This window comes from Ursus americanus, chromosome X (genome assembly GCF_024610735.1).
Source record: "Ursus americanus isolate L20-20 chromosome X, mUrsAme1.1.p, whole genome shotgun sequence".
NCBI classification, from domain to species: Eukaryota; Metazoa; Chordata; class Mammalia; order Carnivora; family Ursidae; genus Ursus; species Ursus americanus.
This window is the reverse complement of record NC_142164.1, coordinates 39,969,341-39,994,434: the sequence shown is the minus strand read 5'-3', so window position 1 is coordinate 39,994,434 and position 25,094 is coordinate 39,969,341. Positions and strand designations below refer to the sequence as shown.

General features: G+C 35.8%; 1 protein-coding gene across 2 annotated transcripts in view; it reads left to right on the top strand.

Moving 5' to 3' along the window:
• RNF128 (ring finger protein 128) overlaps positions 1-21,049 on the top strand; it is a 93,570-nt gene extending 72,521 nt beyond the window's left edge. For both annotated transcript variants that reach the window (XM_087860012.1, XM_087860011.1), the window contains exons 3-7: positions 6,545-6,616; positions 9,771-9,853; positions 10,640-10,736; positions 12,030-12,198; positions 19,613-21,049. In XM_087860012.1, coding sequence (XP_087716138.1) covers positions 6,545-6,616; positions 9,771-9,853; positions 10,640-10,736; positions 12,030-12,198; positions 19,613-19,746 — 555 coding nt within the window. In that variant the 3' untranslated portion in view covers positions 19,747-21,049. The remainder of the gene's footprint in view (positions 1-6,544; positions 6,617-9,770; positions 9,854-10,639; positions 10,737-12,029; positions 12,199-19,612) is intronic.
• The last annotated feature ends 4,045 nt before the right edge of the window (positions 21,050-25,094 follow it).

The following is a 25,094-nucleotide window of genomic DNA, read 5'->3' as shown; positions in this document are numbered from 1 at the left end:
GTTTTCTTAGATTCCACATATGAGTGAGATCATAGGGTATTTGTCTTTCTCTGCCTGACTTATTTCACTTAGCATAATATTCTCAAGGTCCATCCATCTTATCACAAGTGGCAAGATTTCATTCTTTATGGCTGAATAGTATTCCTCTGTGTGTGTGTCTGTGTGTACCATATACTCTTTATCCATTCCTCTACTGATGGACATTTAGATTGTTTCCATATCTTGGCTGTTGTAAATGATGTAGCAATGAAGATAGGAGTGCATGTATCTTTTTGAATTAGTGATTTTGTATTCTTTTGATAAATACCCAGAAGTAGAACAGCTAGATCATATGATAGATCTATTCTTAATTTTTTTTAAAGATTTTATTTATTTTATTTTAGAGAGTGGGGGGAGGGGCGGAGGGAGAGAGAGAATCTCAAGCAGACTCCATGCTGAGCGTGGAGCCTGACACAGGTCTCAGTCTCATGACCCTGAGATCCTGACCAGAGCCGAAACCAAGAATTGGGCTCCCAACTGACTGAGCCACCCAGGTTCCCCTAGTCTTAATCTTTTGAGGAACCTCCATACTGTTTTCCTAGTGGCTGTGCCAGCTTACATTCCAACATCCTATCCAACACTAGTTATTTCTTATCTTTAATAATAGCCATTCCAACAGGTGTGAGGTGGTATTTCATTGTGGTTTTGATTTGCATTTTCCTAATAATTCGTGATGTTGAATATCGTTCATGTGCCTGTTGGCCATCTGTATGCCTTCTTTGGAAAAATACCTATTCAGACCTTCTGGCCCCTTATTAATTAGGTTGTTTGGTTTTCTGTTGTTGAATTGTAAGAGTTTTTTTCCTATATTTTCGCTGTTAACCCCTTATCGGGTATATGATTTGCAAATATCTTCTCCCATTGAGTAGGTTGCCCTTTCATTTTGATGGTGGTTTCCTTCGCTATGCAGAAGCTTTTTAGTTTGATATAGTCCCATTGGTTTATTTTTGCTTTTGTTTTCCTTGCCTTTGGAATCAGAACCACAAAGATGGGGGTGCCTGGGTGGCACAGCGGTTAGGCGTCTGCCTTTGGCTCAGGGCGTGATCCCGGCGTTCTGGGATTGAGCCCCACATCAGGCTCCTCCGCTATGAGCCCGCTTCTTCCTCTCCCACTCCCCCTGCTTGTGTTCCCTCTCTCGCTGGCTGTCTCTGTCTCTATCGAATAAATAAATAAATCTTAAAAAAAAAAAGAACCACAAAGATGTCACTAAGACCCATGTCAAGGAGCTGCCTATGTTTTCTTCTAGGAAATTTATGGTTTCAGGTCTTACATTCAAGTCTTTAATCTATTTTAATTTGTGTATGGTATAAGATAGTGGTCTAGTTTCTGTTCTTTTGCATTTGGCTGTCAAGTTTTCCCCCAGCACCATTTATTGAAGAGTATGTCCTTTCTCCATTGTATATTTTTGGCTCCTTTGTCATAAATTAATTATCTATATATGTGGATTTATTTCTGGGCTCTAAATTCTGTTCTATTGATCTGTGTCTGTCTTCATGCCAATATACTGTTTTGATTACTATATAGCTTTGTAGTATAGTTTGAAATCTGGGAGCATGATACCTCCAGGTTTGTTCTTGTTTCTCAAGATTGCCCTGGCTATTTAGGATCTTTTGTGTTTCCATACAAATTTTAGAATTATTCTCTTTCTGTGAAAAATGCCATTGGAATTTTGATAGGGATTGCATTGAATCTGTAGATTGCTTTGGGTAGTATGGTCATTTTAGCAATATTAATTCTTCTAAATCATGAGCATGGGATATCTTTCCTTTTATTTGTGTTGCCTTCAACTTCTTTCATCTTACAATGTTCAGCATACAGGTTTTTCACCTGCTTGGTTAAATTTATTCCCAGCTATTTTATTGTTATTGATGTAATTGTAAATGGGATTGCTTTCTTAATTTCTCTTTATGATAGTTCAGTATTAGTGTATGGAAATAACAGATTTCTGTATATTGATTTTGTATTCTACAACTTTACTGAATTCATTTATTCTAACGGTATTTTGGTGGAAACTTCAGGGTTTTATATATGCAGTATCATGTTATCTGCAGTTTTACTTCTTCCTTTCCTGTTTGAATCCGTTTTATTCCACTTTCTTACCTTATTGCTGTGGCTAGGACATCCAATGCTATGTTGAATAAAAGTGACAAGAGTGGGCATCCTTGTCTTGTTCCTGATCTTAGAGGAAAAACTTTCAGCTTTTTCACCATTGAATATGATGTTAGCTGTGTGTTTGTCATATATGGCCTTTATTATGTTGCGGTATATTCCTTCTATACCCACTTTGTTGAGAGTTTTTATCATAAACGGGTGTTGAATTTTGTCAGTGCTATTTCTGCATCTACTGAGATGATCATGATTTTTTTCCTTCATTTTATTAATGTGGTGTATCAGGTTGGTTGATTTGCAGATGTTGAACCATCCTTGTATCCCTGAAATAAGTCCTACTTGATTGTGCTTAATGATCCTTTTAATGTTTTGTTGAATTCAGTTTGCTAATATTTTGTTGAGGATTTTTGCATCTGTGTTCCTCAAAGATATAGGCCTGTAATTTTCTTTCTATGTGGTATCCTTCTCTGGTTTTGGTATCAGGGCAATGCTGACCTTGTAAAATGAGTTTGGAAATGTTCCTTCCTCTTCAATTTTTGGAAGAGTTTGAGAAGCATGGGTATTAAATATCCTTTGGATGTTTGGTCAAACTCACCAGTGAGACCATCTGGTTCTGGGCTTTTGTTTGTTGGGTGGTTTTTCGTTACTGATTTAATCTCCTTACTAGAAATTGGTCTATTCAATTTTCTATTTCTTCATAATCAGACTTGGAAGGTTGTGTGTTACTTGGAATTTATCCATTTCTTCTAGGTTGTCCAACTTGTTGACATATAATTTTAGTAGTTTCTTATGATTTGTGTATTTCTGTGGTATGAGTTATAAATTCTCTTTCATTTCTAATTTTATTTACTTGAACCCTCTCTCTTTTTTTCTTGGTTAGTGTAGCAAAAGGTTTATCAATTTTGTTTATCTTTTCAGAGAACCAGATCTTAGTTTTATTGATCTTTTCTACTGACTTTTTAGTTTCTGTCTCATTTATTTCCACTGTGATCTTTATTATTTCCTTTAAGGTGTAAAGTTACTTGTTTGAGATTTTTCTTGTTTCTTGAGGTAGGTCTGTATTACTATGAATTTCCCCTTAGAGCTGCTTTTGTTTGCATCACATAGGTTTTTGATATGTTGTATTTCTGTTTACATTTGTCTCTAGGTATTTTTTTTATTTCTTCTTTGATTTTTTTCAGTGACTTATTGGTTGTTCAGTAGCATGTTTTATTTCTACATCTTTGTGTCTTTTTTCCACTTTTCTTTAATTGGTTTCTAGTTTTCTACCATCAAATATACTTGATGTGATTTCAGTCTTCTTGAATTTGAGACTTGTTTTGTGCCATAACATTTGATCTATTCTGGAGGCTGTTTCATGTGCACTTGAGAAGAATGTGTATTCTGCTGTGTTTAAATGGAATGTTCTATATATATCTATCAAGCCCATCTGATCTGATGTGTTATTTAAGACTGATGTTTCCTTATTGGTTTTCTGTCTGGATGATCTATCCAATGATGTAAACGGGGTGTAAAATTCCCCTACCATTATTGTATTGCTGTCAGTTTCTCCCTTTAGGTCTGGTAATATTTGCTTCATATATGCCGGTGCTTCTGTGATGGGTGCATGTGTATTTGTAAAAGTTATCTCTTCCAGCTGGATTGACTCCTTTATCATTATGTAATGCCTTTCTTTGTCCTTTATTACAATCTTTGTTTTAAAGTCTGTTTTATCTGGTACGAGTATAGCTACACCATCTTTCTTTTTGTTTCCATTTGTGTGGAATATCTTTCTCTATCCCTTCACTTTCAGACTCTGTATCTTTACTTCTGAAGTGAGTCTCTTGTAGGCAGCATAAAGTTGGGTCTTTTTTTTTTTTAATCCGTTCACCCACTCTGTGCCTTTTGATTGGAGAATCTAGTCCATTTACATTTAAAGTAATTATTGATAGGTATGTACTTACTGCCATTTTGTTACATGCTTTCTGGCTTTTTTGGTAGTTTTGTCTCTTCCTTCCTTCCTTCTCTGTCTCTTCCCTTGTGGTTTAATGGCTTTCTTTAGTGTTAGATTTAGATTTCTTTCTTATTTTGTGTGTTTACTAAAGTTTTTGCCTTGTAATTACCATGATGTTTACATATGACATAATATGTATATAATGATTGGTTTTAAGTTGATAGGAACTTAAATTTGAACACATTCCAAAACTTTTTAGTCCCCCCCCATTTTATATCTTTGATATCACATTTTATATCTTTTTGTTTTATGTAACCCTTATATAATTACTGTAGTCATAGTTAAATTTACTACTAATGGCTATTGATCTTATATTGCTTTATAAGTGATTAATCCACTATCTTTACTATATATTTACCTTTCCCAGTGAAATTTTTACTTTTGTACATTTTCTTGTTATTTGATTACTGCCATTTCTTTTTAGCTTAAAGAAGTCCCTTTAACATTTCTTGTAAGGCTGAATTAATGGTCATGAACTTGTTCAATTTTTACTTATCTGGAAATCTCTTAATCTCCCCCTTTGAATTCTGAATGATAACATTGCTGGGTAGAGAATTCTTGTTTGGACTTTTTTTTTTTTTACTTCCAGTGCTTAAATATGTCATACTACTCCCTTCTGGCATGAAAGTTTCTGGTGAAAAATCTGCTGGTAGACTTATGGGTTTTCTTCTATAGGTAGCAAATTATTTTTCTTTTGGTGCTTTTAAAATTCTCTCTTTATCTTTAATTTTTACCATTTTAATTATAGTGTTTCTTGGTGTGACTCTCTTTGGATTCCTCTTAGTTGAAATTCTCTGGGGTTTCTGGACCTTGTTCTTTCATTTGGAACATATTCCTCTCATTTTGCCTGATGCTCTGTATTTATTTCTATGTATTAGGTGAATCAGCTACCTCTCCCAGCCTTGAAGGAGTGGCCTTGTGTAAAAGGTGTCACATAGAGTTCAGAAGTGCTATGGCCCTGGCCACCTGCACCAGGCCCTCAAGGGATGACCCCTGTGTGAGCTATGCATTACTGCCTGCTTTGGTGGGGCCACAGCTCTGGCATGGGGATGGGTGGGGCTCTTAGAGGGGTGTACTCTCTAGCACCAACAGGCTAAAGGAAGAGTTCCAAATTGTCACTGCCAGTACCAGCATCAGCAAGGTAGACTGAGTTATCAAAAATGGTACTTGCCAGTGTCTCCATCTGCCAACAGAGTCCCAACAAATTTCTGGCTTTCTGGTGGAGACTTCAAACTGGTGTTTTTACACTGGGTCTGGTGGTGATTGAATCTGTGCATGAGCCTTTTGAGAGGGATTTCTCTGTTCCATATACTTTTGGAACTAATCCCTGTTGGTTTTCAAAGCCAGACATTTTGGGGGCTTGTCTCGCCTATGCAAGATATAGGGGCTGGGGTGCCTGATGTGAAGCACAGACCCCTTGCTTCTTAGGGAAAAGTTCATATTTGTGAGATCTCGCTCAGTTGTAGATCACTGTATCTAGGGTGGGTTTGTTTTGTTTGTTTGGTTTGGGTGAGACTACGTCTCTGCCTCTCTCACCCATTTTGATTTTGTTCTTTTATCCTTTGTTAATGGAGGTTCTGTTTATCCAGTTTTCAGCTCTTTTTCAGAGGAAATTATTCCACATGTTGTACAACTAATTTGTTGTGTCTGTGGGAGGAAGTGAGTTCAGGATCTTCTTATGCCACCATCTTAAATCCCCCAACTTCACTTCTGATCAAGTTATGCATATTTTAGTCCTTATTCCCAAAATGAGCCTTGGGCTTGCTTTTTCATATCCAAACTGATGTACATATATGTTCAGTGAAACAAGAAAGGCTTACAACTTTCAGAATCCTCCTTATAACAGGGCCATAGTGGTTATAAACAGCAGTTTTCCCCCAATGCAAAATAACACTCTATGGATTGGTATTATCCTCATTTTATAGGTGAGTAAACAAGCTCAACAATTTAATTACCTGTCCAAGATTATGTATTTAGTAAGTGAGAAACAGAGATTTTAAATCTAGGTCCATTTAAATCCAAATCCTGTGCACTTTCTACCAAACAAGACACGATTCAAAAAAGAAATGGGAAAAGATGCCTTTTAAGATACTCGAAGGCTGAAAATACGAAAATTGCTTTGAAAATTCATAGCATCTGAATCCATTTGTAATAGATTTGTCGTTGTAGCCCAAAGGTGCTATTTAAGAACATAGGGAAACGTAAGTGAAAAGTTTTAGTAATTTGAAAATTCTGCCTGATAGCAGATAAATGGTATGTTTATTGTGGTTAATTAAATTATATCTTTAAAAATTCACTTACACATTGGCTTGTACCTGATAAATATTTATTAATCCTCTCTACCTTTTTCATCCTATTCCCTTTAAAAATACTTTTTTCTAATACCTGCTATTTCTATTACAGAGACAATTAAAGGCAGATGCTAAAAAAGCTATTGGAAGGCTTCAACTACGTACACTGAAACAAGGAGACAAGGTGCATTTATGACTTTTAAATTCTGTTTGTTTTAAAGCAATGCTACCAAGTTATCATTAAAACTAAATGTTCTTCCAAAGTATGCTTTTCATTGGAATTTATAAATCTTATTGACTTTTTTATCTATTTGATGCTAGAAGTAGGTAGGCTGAAATGGCCAGTGGCCCCCATAGATATCTAGGTTTTAATCCCCGGCACCTGTAAATATTACCTTATATGGCAGAAAGGACTTTGCAGAAGAAATTAAGTTAAGGATCTTGAGATGGGGAGACTATCCTGGATTATCCAGGTGGGTCCTAAATGTATTCACATCTAATTATTGTTATAAGAAGGAGGAGAAGGGATATTTGACTACAGTGCAATAGAATATTTGGCAATGGAAGTAAAAGATTATAGTGATGCAAGAAAGGGACCATGAGCCAAGGAATACAGAGAGCCTCTAAAAGCTAGAAAAGGCAAGGAAATGGATTCTTCCCTGAAGCTTCCAGAAGGAACATAGCACTGCCAACACATTGACTTTTAGACTTCTGATTTCTCGAACAACAAAAGAATAAATTTGTGTTAAGCCACTAAGTTATGGTCATTTTGTACAGCAAAAACAGGAAACTAATACAATGCCTTAGTGCAGCTTTACTTGAACATCCATTTTTAGATTTAGGACAGTTAAAAACTATGTTTGGTGTGTAAAGCATATATCAAAAAGTAGCTATAGAACATATTGAAATAAAAATTACCATTTATAATAGCACCAGAACCATTCAGTACTTAGGTATAAATCTTGCAAAATATGTACATGATCTGTATGCTGAAAACTGCAAAACACCAATGAAAGAAATCAAAGAAGACCTAGATAAATGGAGAGATATGCCATGTTCATGGGTCAGAAGACTCACTGTTGTCAACATGTTAGAACCCGCCAACTAATTCATAGATTCAGTGCAATTCCAATTAAAATCCTAGTGGGATCTTTTGTATTTATTGACAGGTCGATGCTAAGTTTATATGGAAAAGCAAAAGAAATAGAATAACCAAAACAATTTTTATAATGAACAAATTTGGATGACTCGTATTGCCTAATTTGTAGAATTATTTTAAAGATATAGCAGTCAATATAGTGTGGTATTGGAGTAAGGGTAGACCTTTAGATCAGTGAAACAGAAGAGAGTCCAGAAATAGACCCACACATATATGGTCAATTGATTTTTTTATTATAATAATTTTTTTATGATATTATGTCAGTCACCATACAGTACATCCCTGGTTTCTGATGTAAAGTTCGATGATTCATTAGTTGCGTATAACACCCAGTGCACCATGCAATACGTGCCCTCCTTACTACCCATCACCGGTCTATCCCATTCCCCCAGCCCCTCCCCTCTGAAGCCCTCAGTTTGTTTTTTTGACAAAGGTACACAGGCAATTAAATGGAAAAAGGGTAGTCAATTATTGGCTTTTCATATGCAATGATTCTGTATCATTATGCAAAAAAACATGAACCTCAATCCATACTTCATACTGTCTAAAATTTAAGTCAAAATAGATCACAGACCTAAATATAAAACCTAGAGCTTTGAACTTCTTAGCAGAAAACTTTGGAGAAAAGTATCAAGACTAGGGTTAGGCACAGATTACTTAGATATGACAGCAAAAACAAGCCCATTAAAGAAAAAACAGAAATTTGACTTTATCAAAATTAAGATCTTTTGTTCCTTAGCATGGTTAAGAGACTGAAAAGACAAGCCACAGACTGGGAGAAAATATTTGCAAATCACATATCTGAGAAGGGACTGTGTCTAGACTATATAAAGAACTCTCAAAGCTCAGTAGTAAGAAAACAGGACAGCATAGGGGAAAAGGGGCAAAACAGGCATTTACCAAAGAAAATATATGGATGGCAAAAAAGCACATAAAAAGATGCTCAACATCATTAGTCGTTAGGGAAGTGCAAACTAAAACCACAATGAGATACCACAGCACATTCATGAAAATGGCTAAAACCAGTAGAGCTGACAATACCCAAGAACTGGCCAGATACGAACAACTGGAACTGTTACGCATTTTGCTGGTGAGAATGCAATGTATAGCCAGTTTTGAAAAACAAATTGGCAGTTCTTTATGAAGTCAAAAATAACATTTTCCAAAGAACCCAGCAACCTCAGTACTAGATAGTCAACCTAGAAGGAAATACCATGTTCACATAAAAACTTGTACATAATTGTTCATGGCAGCTTTACTCATAATCACCAGAAATGGAAAGAACCCAAATGTCCTTCAAATGGTGAATGGATGAATGAACTGTGGCACATCCATATCGTAGAATACTATTTAGCAATACAAAAGGGTGTGTGTTGGGGGTGGAGACCCTATTGCTACACACAATATCATAGATGAGTATTAAATGCGTTAGGTTAAGTGAAAGAAGCCCAACTCAAAGGCAATATAATACACGATTCCATTTATATGACATTCTGGAAAAGCAAGAAGTATGGGAACTGAAAACAGATTAGTGGTTGCCAGAGGATGGGAGTGAGAATAGAGGTTAACTACAAAGGGGTATAGAGGAATGTTGGGGGGGTCATAGAACTATCCTATATCTGGATTGCAGTGAGGATTGAGTGCTTATTTGTTCACACTTGTAAAATTGTACACTAAAAACAGTGAATTTTACTGCATGTGAATTATACCTTAAGTTTTTCTTAAATGGGAAAACCTAACTATAGAACTTGTCCAAATGGCATTTTAAATAAATGCTACCTATTCCTCTTTGTACTGTTCCTCTTTTGGTTGACATTATTCTTTTACCCTTTTTAAGTCTAAATGATCTTCAAATTTCAATTGTATAAGAGTGTTATCAACTGTGGTCACAATGTTTTACATTAGATCCTCAGACCTTATTCGTATTATCGCTGAAAGTTTGTGCACTTTGACCATCTACTCCCTATTTCCCCCATCCTCCAGCATCTGGCAACCACTCTTCTACTCTCTGTTTCTAGAAGTTTGACCTTATTTTTTAGATTCCAATGAAGTCTAAATAATTTTATATTGCTTATTGAAAGAATCTATACAATTTAAGTACATATATATTCTGATCTTGCTCTGTAGTTTAATGTATCTTTTCTTATCTATCAGAGTAACAATAATTATTTGCTCATAGGAAATTGGCCCTGATGGAGATAGTTGTGCTGTGTGTATTGAACTGTATAAACCAAATGATTTGGTGCGCATCTTAACCTGCAAGTAAGTTTGATTTTCTTTTATATCATCAATAAGAATATCTGGCTTATTGAAATGACTGTAATGAAGGAAACTAAAACTAAGAACCTAGCCAGCACCATAATTTATACATACGTACACTATTTACACACACACACACACACACACATTTATATGTATATATGTATATGTGTGTGCATATGTATATTACTGGGTTATTTAATTTAAAATCATTTTAACAATCCTATTGAGGGCAAAAATAAAATCAACTCAGTGGGCACCTATTTGGAAGTCTTCATTCTTTAGTTTTCTGTTATCCCTCTCCTGGAAGTTGTTCTTAACACTTTGTTTTAGCTGTTAAATAGTCGTGTTCTTAGAACTTAACACATGACCTAAAGTATCAGCATTATCTTGTACTCTGTGCTATATTGTACTATATTATTGAAAATGACTAACTGTGCTATTTTTATAGTTGGGGAATGACAAGATAATAAAGATCTGAAATACTGAACAAAGTCTTAGGTCAGGTAACATCTTAGCCATTTTGAAGTAATAAGTGTTGAAAACGGGTTTTTTTTGAGGCTAAGGTAATGACACTTTTATATTTAAAAGTACCGTATTATGAAAGTTCCAAATTTTGTTTCTGTGGCTCCTTCGTAGTGTTTATGCTATAATGGTGTGTTTAAAAGAGAAAAAAGACATCTGTTAAAAAACTAAATAAAAATATAGGATAACTTGTTAGTATATTAGGCCAAGTGTTGTCGCTATTTCACAACTGATAACCAAATTATGTGTTTTTTCTTTCATTAGCCATATTTTCCATAAGACATGTGTTGATCCATGGCTGTTAGAACACAGGACTTGCCCCATGTGCAAATGTGACATACTCAAAGCTTTGGGAATTGAGGTAAACATTGCTAAACTATTTATATGAAGGAACTTTATTTATGTACCTGGACCTTCAGGAAAGTAACATCCTTAGTTTTTAGCTGTGTAATATGCTAGACTTGTGATTTATATCAAAAATTGGACCTATTTACATCATAATGACAGTAAGGTGCCATGTTGGACCACCTTCATTTTCCTTCTTTCTTCCTCTTATTATTTGGTCAGAATTTTAAGTGATGACCATAGAAACTACCAGCTGGCTTCTGGTACGTCTTGCATTTTTGCTCTTACTATTGCACAGCGATTGAACTTTAGTTAGATGAGCATCCGTATTTTGAAAAAATATAATAAATATTAAACTATAATTGTATTTGGTAAGTGAAATAAAACTTACCTATTTTACATTACACCAATAACAGAAAATGAAGCTCAACAAATTTTTCCTGACCTCTCAAATCCCTTAGGGGATGGCATGAGATGTTGTTGTTGTTGTTGTTGTTGTTGTTGTTGTTGTTGTTAAAGAAATGTTTTATTCAGGGGCGCCTGGGTGGCTCAGTTGTTGGGCGTCTGCCTTCAACTCGGGGCTTGATCCCGGCATTATGGGATCAAGCCCCACATCAGGCTCCTCGGCTGGGAGCCTGCTTCTTCCTCTCCTACTCCCCCTGCTGTGTTCCCTCTCTCCTCTGGCTGTCTCTCTGTGTCAAATAAATAAATAAAATCTTTTTTAAAAAAAAAGAAAAAGAAATGTTTTATTTATGAATAATTTTAGATTTACAGAAAAGTTGCAAAGACAATACAGAGAGTTCCCACATACCCCTCACCCAGTTTTTACTATTGTTGACATTTTGCATTACTGTGGTATGTTTGTCAAAAGTAAGAAACTGACATTGGGTCATTACTATGAACTAAATTTCAGACTTCATTTGAATTTTGCCAGCTACTGCCTTTTGAAAACTGCTGGAGGTAAACTTGATTCAGGGTGGAGGTTTTTTTGGGGTTTTGTTTGTTTGTTTCTGTTGAGTGCCTACCCTGTAGCAGGCATTGTATTATGAAGCACTGGAATCGCCCAGATGAACATCAGATGTTAAGGCAATCTGCCTGTAACATCTTCCACCCCATTTTGGACCCATTTACTCCACCTGCTCTGGCTGGGACCAGCAGGAGATTTTTGTGGTCATCAAAAGGGATTATAGGTTTAAAAGGTTAAGAATCATTGCTCTAATAAGTTACCTATGAAGAAACTTTGTAACGATATGTCAGGGAAAAACATGTACTCTGAGAGTCTTTTAATTTGTTCCAATGCTTTTGAAAGGTGGATGTTGAAGATGGATCGGTGTCTTTACAAGTCCCTGTTTCCAATGAAACATCAAATAGTGCCTCTCCTCATGAAGAGGATAATCGCAGTGAGACTGCATCGTCTGGCTATGCTTCCGTTCAGGGAGCAGATGAACCGCCTTTAGAAGAACATGTGCAGTCAGCAAGTAAGCATCATGCTGAGGGGCAGTGAGTGCCCCACAAATGATCCATTGTGGAGCGCGTGCCTGGCAGAGTGCTCCTGCTTTTTGTTTGTTCCTTTCACTCATTAAACACATTCCAGGTTTTTCCTAGTAACAATGATGCAGTGCAGGACACACACCGACCTTAACTTAATATGCACATATTCGAGTGTATCTGAAACAGATGAAATGCATTGGGAGTGGGCATTATTCACAGACTAAAAAGATTTTTTATAGGATAGCTTCTCTCTGATGCATTTAAGCATTAGTTATTAACTTACAGAGGCTGAGGAGAAACTTTAAACTTCAGCAGCCATTGTTCATTGTAGAGCAATCAGAAACTAAGATAACTGAGTCCTGAAATGATAAAATAGAATTCAGTTTATAAAAGCTTGATTTATACACAACTTCTTAGGAACCCATCTTTTGCACAGATTGGAAACTATGTAAGAATATGTGCTGCCACCTGTTGATTATTTACCATGAAATGAACAAACTGTGGAAACTAAAATTGAATATATTATTTTCAGACTTCATGTGAATCAGTATTGTAACTTAGTAATGTCATACCAGTGGAGAAATTTCAGGGAATTTTGTTACTTTCTTCCTTAGAAAGAGAAAACCCTCATACAGAAAGTAGTTTCCTTTTCTTTAACTTCCACCTTTTTCATGGTTTTTGTTGGTTTGATGGTTTTCTCAATGCGCATTTTGAAATAACCTAATCCTGGCATAGAAGTAGAAGAAAACTAAATGTTAAGATGACTTGTGAGAGTTTCAGCTTCCTATTGACACAAACCTTTATCCTCAGTAGACTTATCAGTGCGATACACATCATTCCTGAAGTTGTCATGAGGAGTACTATCATGCAAATGTATACTTCATATTTCTTGTAATCTAATCTTCAGACATTTCCTGGAGTACAAAGTAGTCATAAGAATCTTAATAATCTGTGGATTATTCTACCCACAATAGAGAATCGTTGTCTATTTGCCCCAGGTGATTTTTTTGTTTCCGTAACTGTGTGGTAATAGAACTCAGTGATGATAAAGGAGAGTGTGCAGGATAATTCTGTTTATTGCTAGGCTTGTTTTTTTAAAAAAGTTCCGATCTATTTTTGTGTGTGTTCTGTCCTTCTTGTGAAGCAGGGTGGTAATCAGTTTTTGCAGAGAATTTAACAAGCAAGTGAAATGATGATCCACATTCCTCTCCCTATATGCTTTATCTGGATGAGTGGTAGTAACACTCATTCGGGTGCCTCAAACCAGAAACTAGGGAGATCCTAGATTCTTCCCTGTCTTTCTTATTGATTCAGTATCCCTTTTGTTTAATCCGTCCCCTAATTCTCAACCTTAATTCCGCATAGTTTGAGCCACTGTTTTCTCTCTGCTCGTTCCTTCCACTCTTCTTCCCCCAAGAAATTGGGGAAGCCTGGTCTAATTCCTGTTCCTCCTTTAAAACTCACCCTCCTTTGAAGAGCCTCCCTGGACTCACATGTGCGGCCCCACTGTCTGCTTCCACAGAACTTCTATCATTGCATTTATTGTACTGAATTGTATTAAAACTTTAAAACGTTCCTTTGGCTAGGAACAGTGTCTTATTAGTCACTATTGTATACCCAGCACTGAGAATAGCCTGCCACATTGTAAAAAATCAAGTAGATGTTGAATGAATGAACATATAGAGTAGATCTTTAATTTTATCTATGATTATTAGTAGTTTAGGTATCTTGCCTATTAGCTATTGATTATTGCGGTGATAGTTGATTTAAATAACTTTGCAAACATACAGTTGATTAGTTCGTGTCTGTTTATCCCATCATTGCAATAAGTTCTGTTAGAGCACTGCTTTTAAAACTTATGCATGCATCAAGTCACCTGAAGGGCATATTAAAACAGATGGGCTGCCACCTGTTTCTGACTCAGTAGGTTCGGAGTAGGGCCTAAGAATTTTTGTTTCTAATAAGTTCCTAGGTGATACTGATGCTGCAGGCCCAGGGACCACACTTTGAGAACGGCTAAATAAGGGCCCTAGTTCTTAACCCTAGCTGCACATTAAAGTCACTCAGAGAAACTTTAAACATTACTGATGTCTGGGCTCTCCCCCAGAAAGGTTAAATCAGAATCCATGAGTGGTGGGGCCCAAGCACAGGTCATTTTTTTAAATTTTTAATTTTAATTTTGATATAATTTCAGGCTGGCTAAAAATTTCAAAAATAGTGCAAATAATGCCTGTATACACCTCACTCAACTTCTCCAAATGTTAACATCTTACATAATCATATACAATTATTAACACCAGGAAATGAACTGATAAAATGTTATTAACCAAACAACTGATCTTACTCAGATTTCACCAATTGACCCATTAATGTCTTTTTTTCTGTCCCAGGATCCCACATTGCATTTCCCTTTTACTCTTTTTTTTCCAGATTTATTGAGATATATTTGACATAAAATTGTGTACAACATGATTTGATACATCTATATTTGCAAAACGACTACCACAGTAAAGTTAGTTAACAAATTCACATAATTACGAATTTTTGTGTGTATGTGGTGAGACTATTTAAGATCTACTCTCTTAGCAACTTTCAAGTGTATCCAAAATTCCACTACTGAGTATTTACACAAAGAAAACAAAAACAGTAATTCAAAAAGATATATGCACCCTTATGTTTATTGCAGCATTATTTGCAATAGCCAAGATATGGAAGCAACCTAACTGCCCATCAATAGACAAAAGGATAAGGAAGATGTGGTATATATAATACAATGGAATATTACACAGCTATAAAAAAGGATGAGATCGTGCCATTTGCAAAAACATGAACAGACCTAGAGGTTATCATGCTAAGTGAAATCAGTCAGACTGAAAAAGACAAATACCATATTATTTCACTTGTGGAATCTAAAAAAACAGATGAATAAACAAAAAGCATAATCAGGCCTATAAATACAGAAAACAAAGTGATGTTTACCAGAGGGGAGGGAGATGGGTAAAATGGGGGAAGGGGAGTAGGAGATACAGGTTTCCAGTTATGGAATGAGTAAGTCATGGGACTAAAAGGCACAGCATAAGAACATAGTCAATGACACAGTAATAACACACTAAAAAAGGTAAGTATAGCAAAATGTATTAACTTTTAAGAAGTCTATAATATGGTATTGTTAACTGTAGTCACCATGCTATACATTAGATCCCAGAACTTAATCATCTTATAACTGAGAGTTTGTGCACATTGATCAACATTTCCCCATCCCCTCTGCCCCTAGCCCTTGACAACCACCATTCTACTCTGTTTCTGAGTTTGGCTTTTTTTTTTTTTTTAAGACTCTACAGGTAAGTGAGCTCGTGCAATATTTGTCTTTTTTCTGTCTTATTTCTTTTAGCACAGGTGCCCTCAGGGTCTACCCATGTTGTTGCAAATGGCAAGATTTCCTTCTTTCTCATAGCTGAATAATATTCGTGTGTGTGTGTGCACATGCACGTGCGTGTGTGTGTATCACATTTTCTTTATCCGTTCATCTGTCAACAGATATTTAGGATGTTTCCACATCTTGGCTATTGTCAATAATGCTGCAGTGAACATGGGAGTGATTACTGTCTCTTCAAGATAGTGATTTCATTTTCTTTGCATATATACCCCAAACTGGACTTGCTGGATCATATGGTACTTGTAGTTTTAATTTTTTTGAGGAATCTCCATACTGTCTTTCACAGTGGCTGTGCCCATTTACATTCCCACCAACAATGCACTGGGGATCCCTTTTTTCCACATCCTCACCAACACTTACCTCTTGTCTTTTTGATGGTAGCTATTCTAAAAAGTGTGAGGCGATTAGCCCATTGTGGTTTTGATTTGCATTTCCCTGATGATTAGTGATGTTGATCATCTTTTCGTGTACCTGTTGGCCATTTGTATGTATTCTTTAAAAAATATATCTATTCAGTTCCTCTGCCCATTTTTAATTGGATTGTTTGATTTTTTTTGCTGCTGAGTTGTAGGGGTTTCTTTTATATTTTGGATATTAATCTTTTATCTGATAATCAAATATTGTCTCCCATTCTATAGGTTGCCTCTTCATTCTGTCGATTATTTCTTTTGCTATGCAAAGCTTTTCAGTTGATGTCCCACTTGTTGATTTGTGCTTTTGGCGTCCTATACAAAAAATCATTGCCTAGACCAATGTCAAAGAGCTTTCCCCCTATGTTTTCTTCTAGGAATTTCGTGGTTTCAGGTCTTACATTTAAGTCCTTAATCCATTTAGAGTTCATTTTTATGACCGGTGTAAGATAGGGGTCCATTTTCATTCTACCATATGTGAATATCCAGTTTACCCAACACCACTTACTGAAAAGACTGTCTTTTCCTCACTGAGTGTTCTTGGCTCCCTTATCAAATATTAGGTGACTGCTTGTACATGGGTTTTTTTCTGGGCCCTCAATTCTGATCCATTGGTCTATGTATCTGTTTTTATGCCAGTATACTAGTTTTGGTTATGATAGCTTTGTAATATAACTTGAAATCAGGAAGTATGATGCCTCCAACTTTGTTCTTCTTTCTCAGGATTGCTTTTGCTATCCAGGGTCTTTGTGGTTCCATATAAATTTAGGATTATTATTTCTGTGAAAAATGGCATTGGAATTTTGATAGGGAATGCATTGAATCTACAGATGGCTTTGGGGTATGTGAACACTTTTTTAAAACAGTATTCTGGGGCGCCTGGGTGGCACAGCGGTTACGCGTCTGCCTTCGGCTCAGGGCATGATCCCGGCGTTATGGGATCGAGCCCCACATCAGGCTCCTCTGCTATGAGCCTGCTTCTTCCTCTCCCACTCCCCCCGCTTGTGTTCCCTCTCTCGCTAGCTGTCTCTCTGTCAAATAAATAAATAAAATCTTTTTAAATAAATAAATAAATAAATAAATAAAATAAAACAGTATTCTTCTCATTCATGAACATAGGATATCTTTCCATTTATTTGTATTTTCTTCAATATGTTTCATCAATGTCTTATAGTTTTCAGTACAGATCTTTTACTTCCTTGGTTAAATTTATTCATAAATATTTTATTGTTTTGATGCCATTATAAATGGAATCCTTTTCTTTATTTCTCTTTCAAATATTTCATTGTTAGTGTATAGAAATATGACTGGTTTTTGTATATTGATTTTGTATCCTGCAACTTTACTGAATTCGTGTATTAGATCTAACAGTCTTATTGGTGAAGTCTTTTTTAATTTATTTTTATTAACGTATAATGTATTATTTGTTTCAGGGATACAGGTCTATGATTCATCAGACTTACACAGTCTTAATCATTTTCTTGATATAAGGTCATGTCATGTAGAAATAATTTTACTTCTTCCTTTCCATGTTGATGCCTTTTATTTCTTTTTCTTGACCAATTGCTCTGGCTGTGATTTCTAGAACTATGTTGAATAGAAGTAGTAAGAGTGAGTACCCTTGCCTTGTTTCCAATTTTAGAGGAAAAGCTTTCAGCTTTTCACTATTGAGCATGATGTTAGCTGTTGGTTTGTCATAAATGGCCTTTATTATGTTTGGATATATTTCTTCTCCACCCAGTTTGTTGAGAGGTCCACATTGTATTTAATGGTCATGTCTTTTTCATCCCCAATCTGTGATTGTTCCTTAGTCTTTCACGACGTTGGCACTTTGAAAATTACTGGTCAGTTACTTTGTGGAATGTCCCTCACTTTGAACTTGTCTGCTATTTCCCAATGATTAAATTCATTGTCCATTGTGTATTTCTGACAAGAATACCACAGAAATGATATTGTGCCCTTCTCTGCCTCCTATCATATGAGGCACATGATGTTCATGTCCTATTACTGATGGTTTTTAATTTTGCTTACTTGGTTGAGATAGTGTCTGCCAAGCTTTTCCTCTTAAAGTTACTATTTTTCCCTTTGTAATTATTATCTTATAGAGAAACACTTGGAGACTATGCAGATGTTCTGTTTCTCATGCCTTTACCCACTAATTTTAGCAATCGATGTTTTTTTCCTTGCAATAATTATTACCAAAATGTGTGCCAAATGGTAATTTTCTATTTCCATCCTTCTTTCTACATTAATTAGGCTTCTATTTTAAGGAAAAGCTATCCTTTCTCTGTTTATTTATTCAATTATTTATATAAAATAGTATGGACTGTTAGATGTTTCTTTTATTCTATAATGTTATTCTCATGATTTATTCATTGCTTAGATTGTCCTAGATTTGGTCATTGGGAACTTCCTCAAGGTGGTTTCTGTGTTCTTTCAACAGACTTCATTATTTTTTTTGAGCACTTTCTGGTACCATAAGATGTTCTAAGCCAGGGATTGGCAAACTTTTTCTGTAAAGGATCTGATAGTAAATATTTTAGGCTTTGAAGGCCATAAGTCTCTGCTGCATTGGGAGGGGGGATGTTCGACTTCCAACCTTTTAAAAATATGAAAACCACTCTTAGCTATTGATTTGACTTGCAGGCTGTAGTTTCCTGACCCCTAGGCTACAAGGAGTTAATCTTATACTCTCCTTGCCCTAGAATCATCCTTGGGGGAGGGGGGGCTCTTTTGGAGAACAGTACTTCAAAACCAGGTTCTGGGCACTAGATATGATCATTGCTGTGGGAGTGTCATTGCTATTAGCCTTTTCAGTGAACAAAGCTAGGAAATAGGTGTATGTATTCAGACAAATATGCACACACATCTGTATACATCTGTCTATCTGAAAAACAGCTCAATGATGATACATCTGATTCTAGTCAAATACCACAGAGTTCATTCTAGCCTTCCTCTTTCCTTATTTTCAACTCACAATTTCACTAACAAGTGTCCTTTTTGTTTTTAGCCTTACGGGATATAGTCAAAATACCGTTTTCCAAAGTTACTTAGGTTAAGTTCTTTTCTTCCCCCACTGTTTTCAGGATGTTTCTATATTTCCTGTGTTATATAATTATGTTCATCTGTTACTGTTTGTACTCCATTTGGGAAACTTCCTGTACCTTCCTGTTTGTTTTTTTTTTAAGTCTGTGTGCCTATCTATGCATATGAAAAAGCATAGGTAATTTTTAAAAGCACCCTGGTGATTGAAATGTAAAGCCATGTTTAAGGATGGAAAAGCAGCAGAAGACATAACTTTTGCTTTTAAGGAGGCATAATCTAGGTAGAAGTAAGCACACATGTGAATAAAAGAAAGAGTAATTGTAAATCAGTTTAATAAGGTCATATATGCCTTATGTAAGACATAGCCTAAATCATATAATTATTAAAGGAACAGGGAATGAGTATAATAATCAGAGTATGATAGACAAGAAAGGCTTCTTAAATGTGAGTGTTGAATTTTGTCTTAAGAGAGGGGTGAAATCATCCTAAAATTGCCATTTCTTTTTAAAGATGAAAATCTCCAGCTGGTAAACCATGAGGCAAGTTCCGTGGCAGTGGATGTTGTTCCTCATGTTGACAACCCAACCTTTGAAGAAGATGAAACTCCTGATCAAGAGACTGCTGTTCGAGAAATTAAATCCTAAAATCTGTGTCAATAGAAAACTTGAAACTTTAGTGATAACAGAACTGCCAATCAGGGCCTAGTTTACTATTAATGAACTGGATAAACAATTAAATAAGAATGATACTGAAAGTGCTGAGATGACTAATATTATGCTATAGTTAAATTACTTAAAATATTTAATCTATTAACTTTTTTCCACAAACTAATAATGTTTTTCATAGGCAAGTTTCCTCTCAATAGTGATAGCAACATTTTTAAACACTTAAAACTCTCTTCAAGTAGTCATGTTTTTCATTTATAACAATTTTCTTACAAAAACATGTTGCTTTTAAAATGTGGAGTAGCTGTAATCACTTTATTTTATGATAGTATCTTAATTAAAAATACTACTATTTTAGCTTGGGCTATATGTGTCAGGGTTTTTCTCCAGGTGCTTATATTGATCTGGAATTGTAAAAAGCAATGCAAACTTAGGCTAGTACTTCATGAAATGTCTCTTTAGGCTACATTAAGTTGATAGAACAAGACTAAAGCAAAATATTCACTTTAACAACTTCTTGTTTTTAAAATTAGGCTAAATGTACTTCATGTGAGTGTTGAGCATAGTTTATCAGAGAATATGGACTGGACTGGATTGATTGGTATATTAATGACACCAATTTGACATAAGATTATAGACAAAAAGTTTCCTTATAAAAATGCTGTATAACTATTTCTCAAAATTATGGGATTTTCAAAAGCAGAGTATATAAATGATCATACTATTTGAAAATGATGAGTAAGTCACACAAAAGTTGGTCATTAATCTTTGTGTATGAATTAGTCTGCAGAAATTAGTCTGTAGAAATGTTTTCCAAACAATGTCAGCTTTGAAAATTGAGTTTACATTTTACCTAAATGGGCTAAAATTACATTAGGTAAACTAAAATTCTGTCCATATAGCTATAAATTTTGTGAACACATTTTCTTGGTGTTTGAAAAAGAATTCGGGGGGGGGGAATTCCAGGTGCCTTAATATAAAGTTTGAAGCTTTCATCCACCAAAGTAAAATAGAGCTACTTTAAAATGCACTTTATTTGTATTCTGTGTGGCTTATCTTGGTTTAAAGTTGTGTTTCCAGTGCAAATTCCAGCAGAATTTAGGCAAAAGCTGAACAGACATGTATTTTTGTTTGCTAAATGTAGAATGGACAAAACCATTGCATTCTTGTACACTGATTTGAAATGCTGTAAATATTTCCCGATTTGTATTGATTCTCTTTAAATATAAAATGTAAATAAAATATTCCAATAAAAGTTTGTGTCTGGTGTTTAGTTCAGTTAGCCTGTACTAACTTTTCATATATGCTTGGATTGGGAGGAAAAAATGGTTGATATAAATGGTCATTGATATATTTGATGAATAAAAACTAAAACTTTACTATGATATTTATTTACACATTTCGTTACATAGAGAGGAATTGCTGCCATTGTAATATAACTGAACTACCATGAATTATTTTTCAATGTCAGTAAGGTAAATAATGAGTTTGACCACTGATAATATAAGTTTAGAAAAACACACTGATGCCAGTCCATCTTTATACTACCCAAGACATAAAACCATTTTATTACTTTAAAGTTTTCTTTTCCTTCAGCCTTCTCTCTGGCAATATGGTTGGGATGCTGTTAATGAGTTAAGTGCATCTCTTTTGTCAAACACGGGAAGAATAAACATGCTTGGGACACCTCAGAGCCATGATCATCAAACTAGGGTACACATATGTCTTGGGTACACATATGTCTTATGAGGCAATAAGCCAGGTGTATTTGTGTGATGCCACACAATAAATTTGACCTGTATTCTTATTTCTTGTTTTGTAGGGGGTTCTTTTTGGGGCAGAATTTATAATTTAAAAATTTTTCAACATCTATATTGAGGTATAATTAACATACCAAAAAGTTGCCCATTATAAAGGTACAGTTCCACAATGTTTAGCAAATGTATAGAGTTGTGCAACTGTCACTGCAATCCAGTTTTAGAACATTCTATCACTCCAAAAAGTTCCCTCATACCCATTTGCAGTCAATTTCCGCTCCCATTGCCAGCCTCAGGCAACCACCAATCTGCTTTCTATCTCTATAGATCTGCTTATTCCGGACATTTCATATAAATGGAAGCATACAGTATGTGTGTGGTCTTTTATGACTGGTTTCTTCCACTTAGCATAATATTTTCAAGACTCATTCATGTTTGAAGCATGCATCAGTACCTCATTCCTTTTCATTGATGAGTGATATTCCATTGTATGAATATTCCACATTTGGTTATCCATCAGTTAATGAACACTTGGATTGTTCCCACTTTTTGTCCATTATGGATAATGCTGCTCTGAATATGTGCAAGTCTTTGTGTAGATATGTTTTCTCTTCAGCATATACAAAGAGGAATTCCATGTCACTTGTGAATTTTCTTTTTTGATAACATAGTTTGAGCAACACACTTTGTTATTACTCTCACATAATAATCAAAATATAAACTGATTAACAGGAGAAATATATGTACAGGGAATCTCCAAGTTGAGGGGTTTTCAGAGTTCATTTATAGGTTTAGCGCAAGTTAATTTGTATTATCTTACAAATAATAATAATGGTTCCCAGGCATTTAAAGACACAGTTGGAATGCTAGGAACATTCCTTTCGCCCACCCCCATCTAGTTTTTGTTCATTTACTAAGTATTTTAAGCTCTGTAACATCTGGAGAAATTTTATCACCCTAGACTGTAACAAATATTGAGGTTTTTACTCATTGCCTCTTCTGTTAGTGAATTTTAAAAATGTTTTTAAACATTAAAAAATATAAAGATTTATATTTACATACTATACAAGAAATTGATTATGGTGGACACTTTGACCTCCAGAGATAAATGTTCATTGTCCTCTACCTTAGAGCTAATTTGGTGAAAAGATTGAAAAATACTCCCCACTAGTTCTTTTTTTCTCCAAAAACATATCATGAATGTGAGACACTTGTGGACATACCTAGATTTTGATGGTTAGAGTGGTATATATAAATAGGATTTAGTATGGATAGTGGCAATTTCTCCTCCAACCAATACCATCAGGCATATCCTGATACAAACTTTTTGAAAAAAGCAATTCAGTCATCTAAAATTCTTTAACAGGGCTTATTTTTAAAAGATGCCTGTGGAGGTCTTAATGGAAACATAATCAATCACCCCCAAGTTGTTGTAGAGTTTGATTTTCAAATATCTAATTTGCTCAAATCAATGCACCTAAAACTTTAATGTGCCTACAAATTACCTAGGGATCTTGTTAAAATGCACATTCTGATTCAGCAGGTCTGGGATGGGGTCCGAGATTCTGAGTTTCTAGCAAGCTCCTGGGTGATGCAGATGTTGCTGGTCCGGGGTCCGGATTTTGAGCAGCAAACCTTTAAATGGTTCTCCAGAGTCCATAGTGGGGAACAAACAGGGTTTGAGAGCGGAGGAGTGTTGAGGGATGGCTTAGCCTGGTGATGGGTATTAAGGAGGGCACATACTGCATGAAGCACTGGGTGTTATATACAAACAATGAATCATGGAACACTACATCAAAAACTAATGATGTACTGTATGGTGACTAACATAAACAAACAAACAAACAAATAAATAGTTCTCCAGCAGTGCTCCACCTGTTTTTGAATCTTACTCTTTCTAAACCTGCTACAGGCTGTAAAGCAGCAACTAAGCTTGTGAAATTCATTTCAAATAAGAATCCAGGAATCTTTGACAGCCTCAGCTTTTCTTTTTTTTTTTTTTTTTTTTTTAAAGATTTTATTTATTCGACAGAGAAAGACAGCCAGCGAGAGAGGGAACACAAGCAGGGGGAGTGGGAGAGGAAGAAGCAGGGTCATAGCGGAAGAGCCTGATGTGGGACTCGATCCCGTAATGCGGGGATCACGCCCTGAGCCGAAGGCAGACGATTAACCGCTGTGCCACCCAGGCGCCCCAGCCTCAGCTTTTCTATGGCACAGGGTTTAGAATTGCTTTTTAGGATTTTCTAGTACCTTTTCACATAGGTGTTTCAGGCTATGATTTAGAAGGCTGAGTCAGCTGAAAGATTGACAGCTAGGTAAATGAGGTATTATCTCTGCATGGTATAACATTATGTCCATAAATACATGGCTTGGATAAATCAGAAAACAATGAAAGCAGACAGATGAGGTGAGATGCTGTTAGAGTGTAGCCGGAAAGTGATGTGAGGCTAATCTGAAGTGGTAATAGGATGGGATGGACTTTTGAAAAAGAAGTAGAGGTGAGTAGGTGAGTGTGTGTGTGTGTGTGTGTGAGGCAATGAAGGTGCTGAGAATAAAAGGTTCAAGATTATTCCAAGATTCTTAGCTTGATCATCTTGGTAAACGGCGTTCTGAAGTATGAGAACCTAGAAGGATAAACAACTTTGCGCAGGGGAAATATTGAATTAAGTTTGGCTTTGGGCACGTATTTGAGGTATCTACAAACCATATGCTTGGGTAGTATAGTGTCATGTTTTGTAGTCAGACAAATCAAGGTTCAAACCCCAACTCTGCTACTTATTTAGCTATGTGATCTTAGGCAAGTTATTTAACTTCTCTGAGACTCCTGTTCATCTATAAAGTAACGATGTAAAAATGTGCAAGTTTATTAATAAGGATTAAATCAGTATTATACAGAAGAACCATCCAGTTCCGGACAGCCCTTGTCACAGTTGTAACCATTAAGGATATTGGGAAAGAATGTGGTTTGATGAGGAAGAAAATTAAAAGGAGAAGAAAGATAAAAGGGGCACCTTACATCTCTCCGCTACATTTACCAGTCTTTTACCAGGAACATAAGAAATTATTTTCCTTAGTGTACATCCAAATTGGGATGGCTTTCCCCAAAGATACATTGTAGTTTGGGCTCTGGGAAGATTGCCTCTTCCCATCTTCTTCAGAAAGCTACCTTGGGACTATTTACCACCTTTTATCAGTAGAGAATCCCAAATTGACCCTTTTCTCACCCCCAAGAAAAAAAATCCCTGCTTGTAACACACGCCTGCCTTCCTTGAGGGGGCCCACATCTTGGGAGGCTTACACTCCTCCAAGGCACAGTTCTTTGGCTCCAGGACTTGGCATCTGGTTGTGCCCCACCCCATTTTATTTATTTTATTTATTTTTTTTTTAGCGAAATGGCCTTGAGGCTTAATTTTCAAAATAGCATACCAAGAGCCCCTTGTTTTTTTGTACATTGCCCCCAACTCCGTCTTCTTACAAAACTGTTTTTGCGTTCAATTCACTCTTTAATTCTGGTGATCTCAGTTACCGAAATATATAAAAACGTCCCTCAAATAATTCCTCACTGCGAGG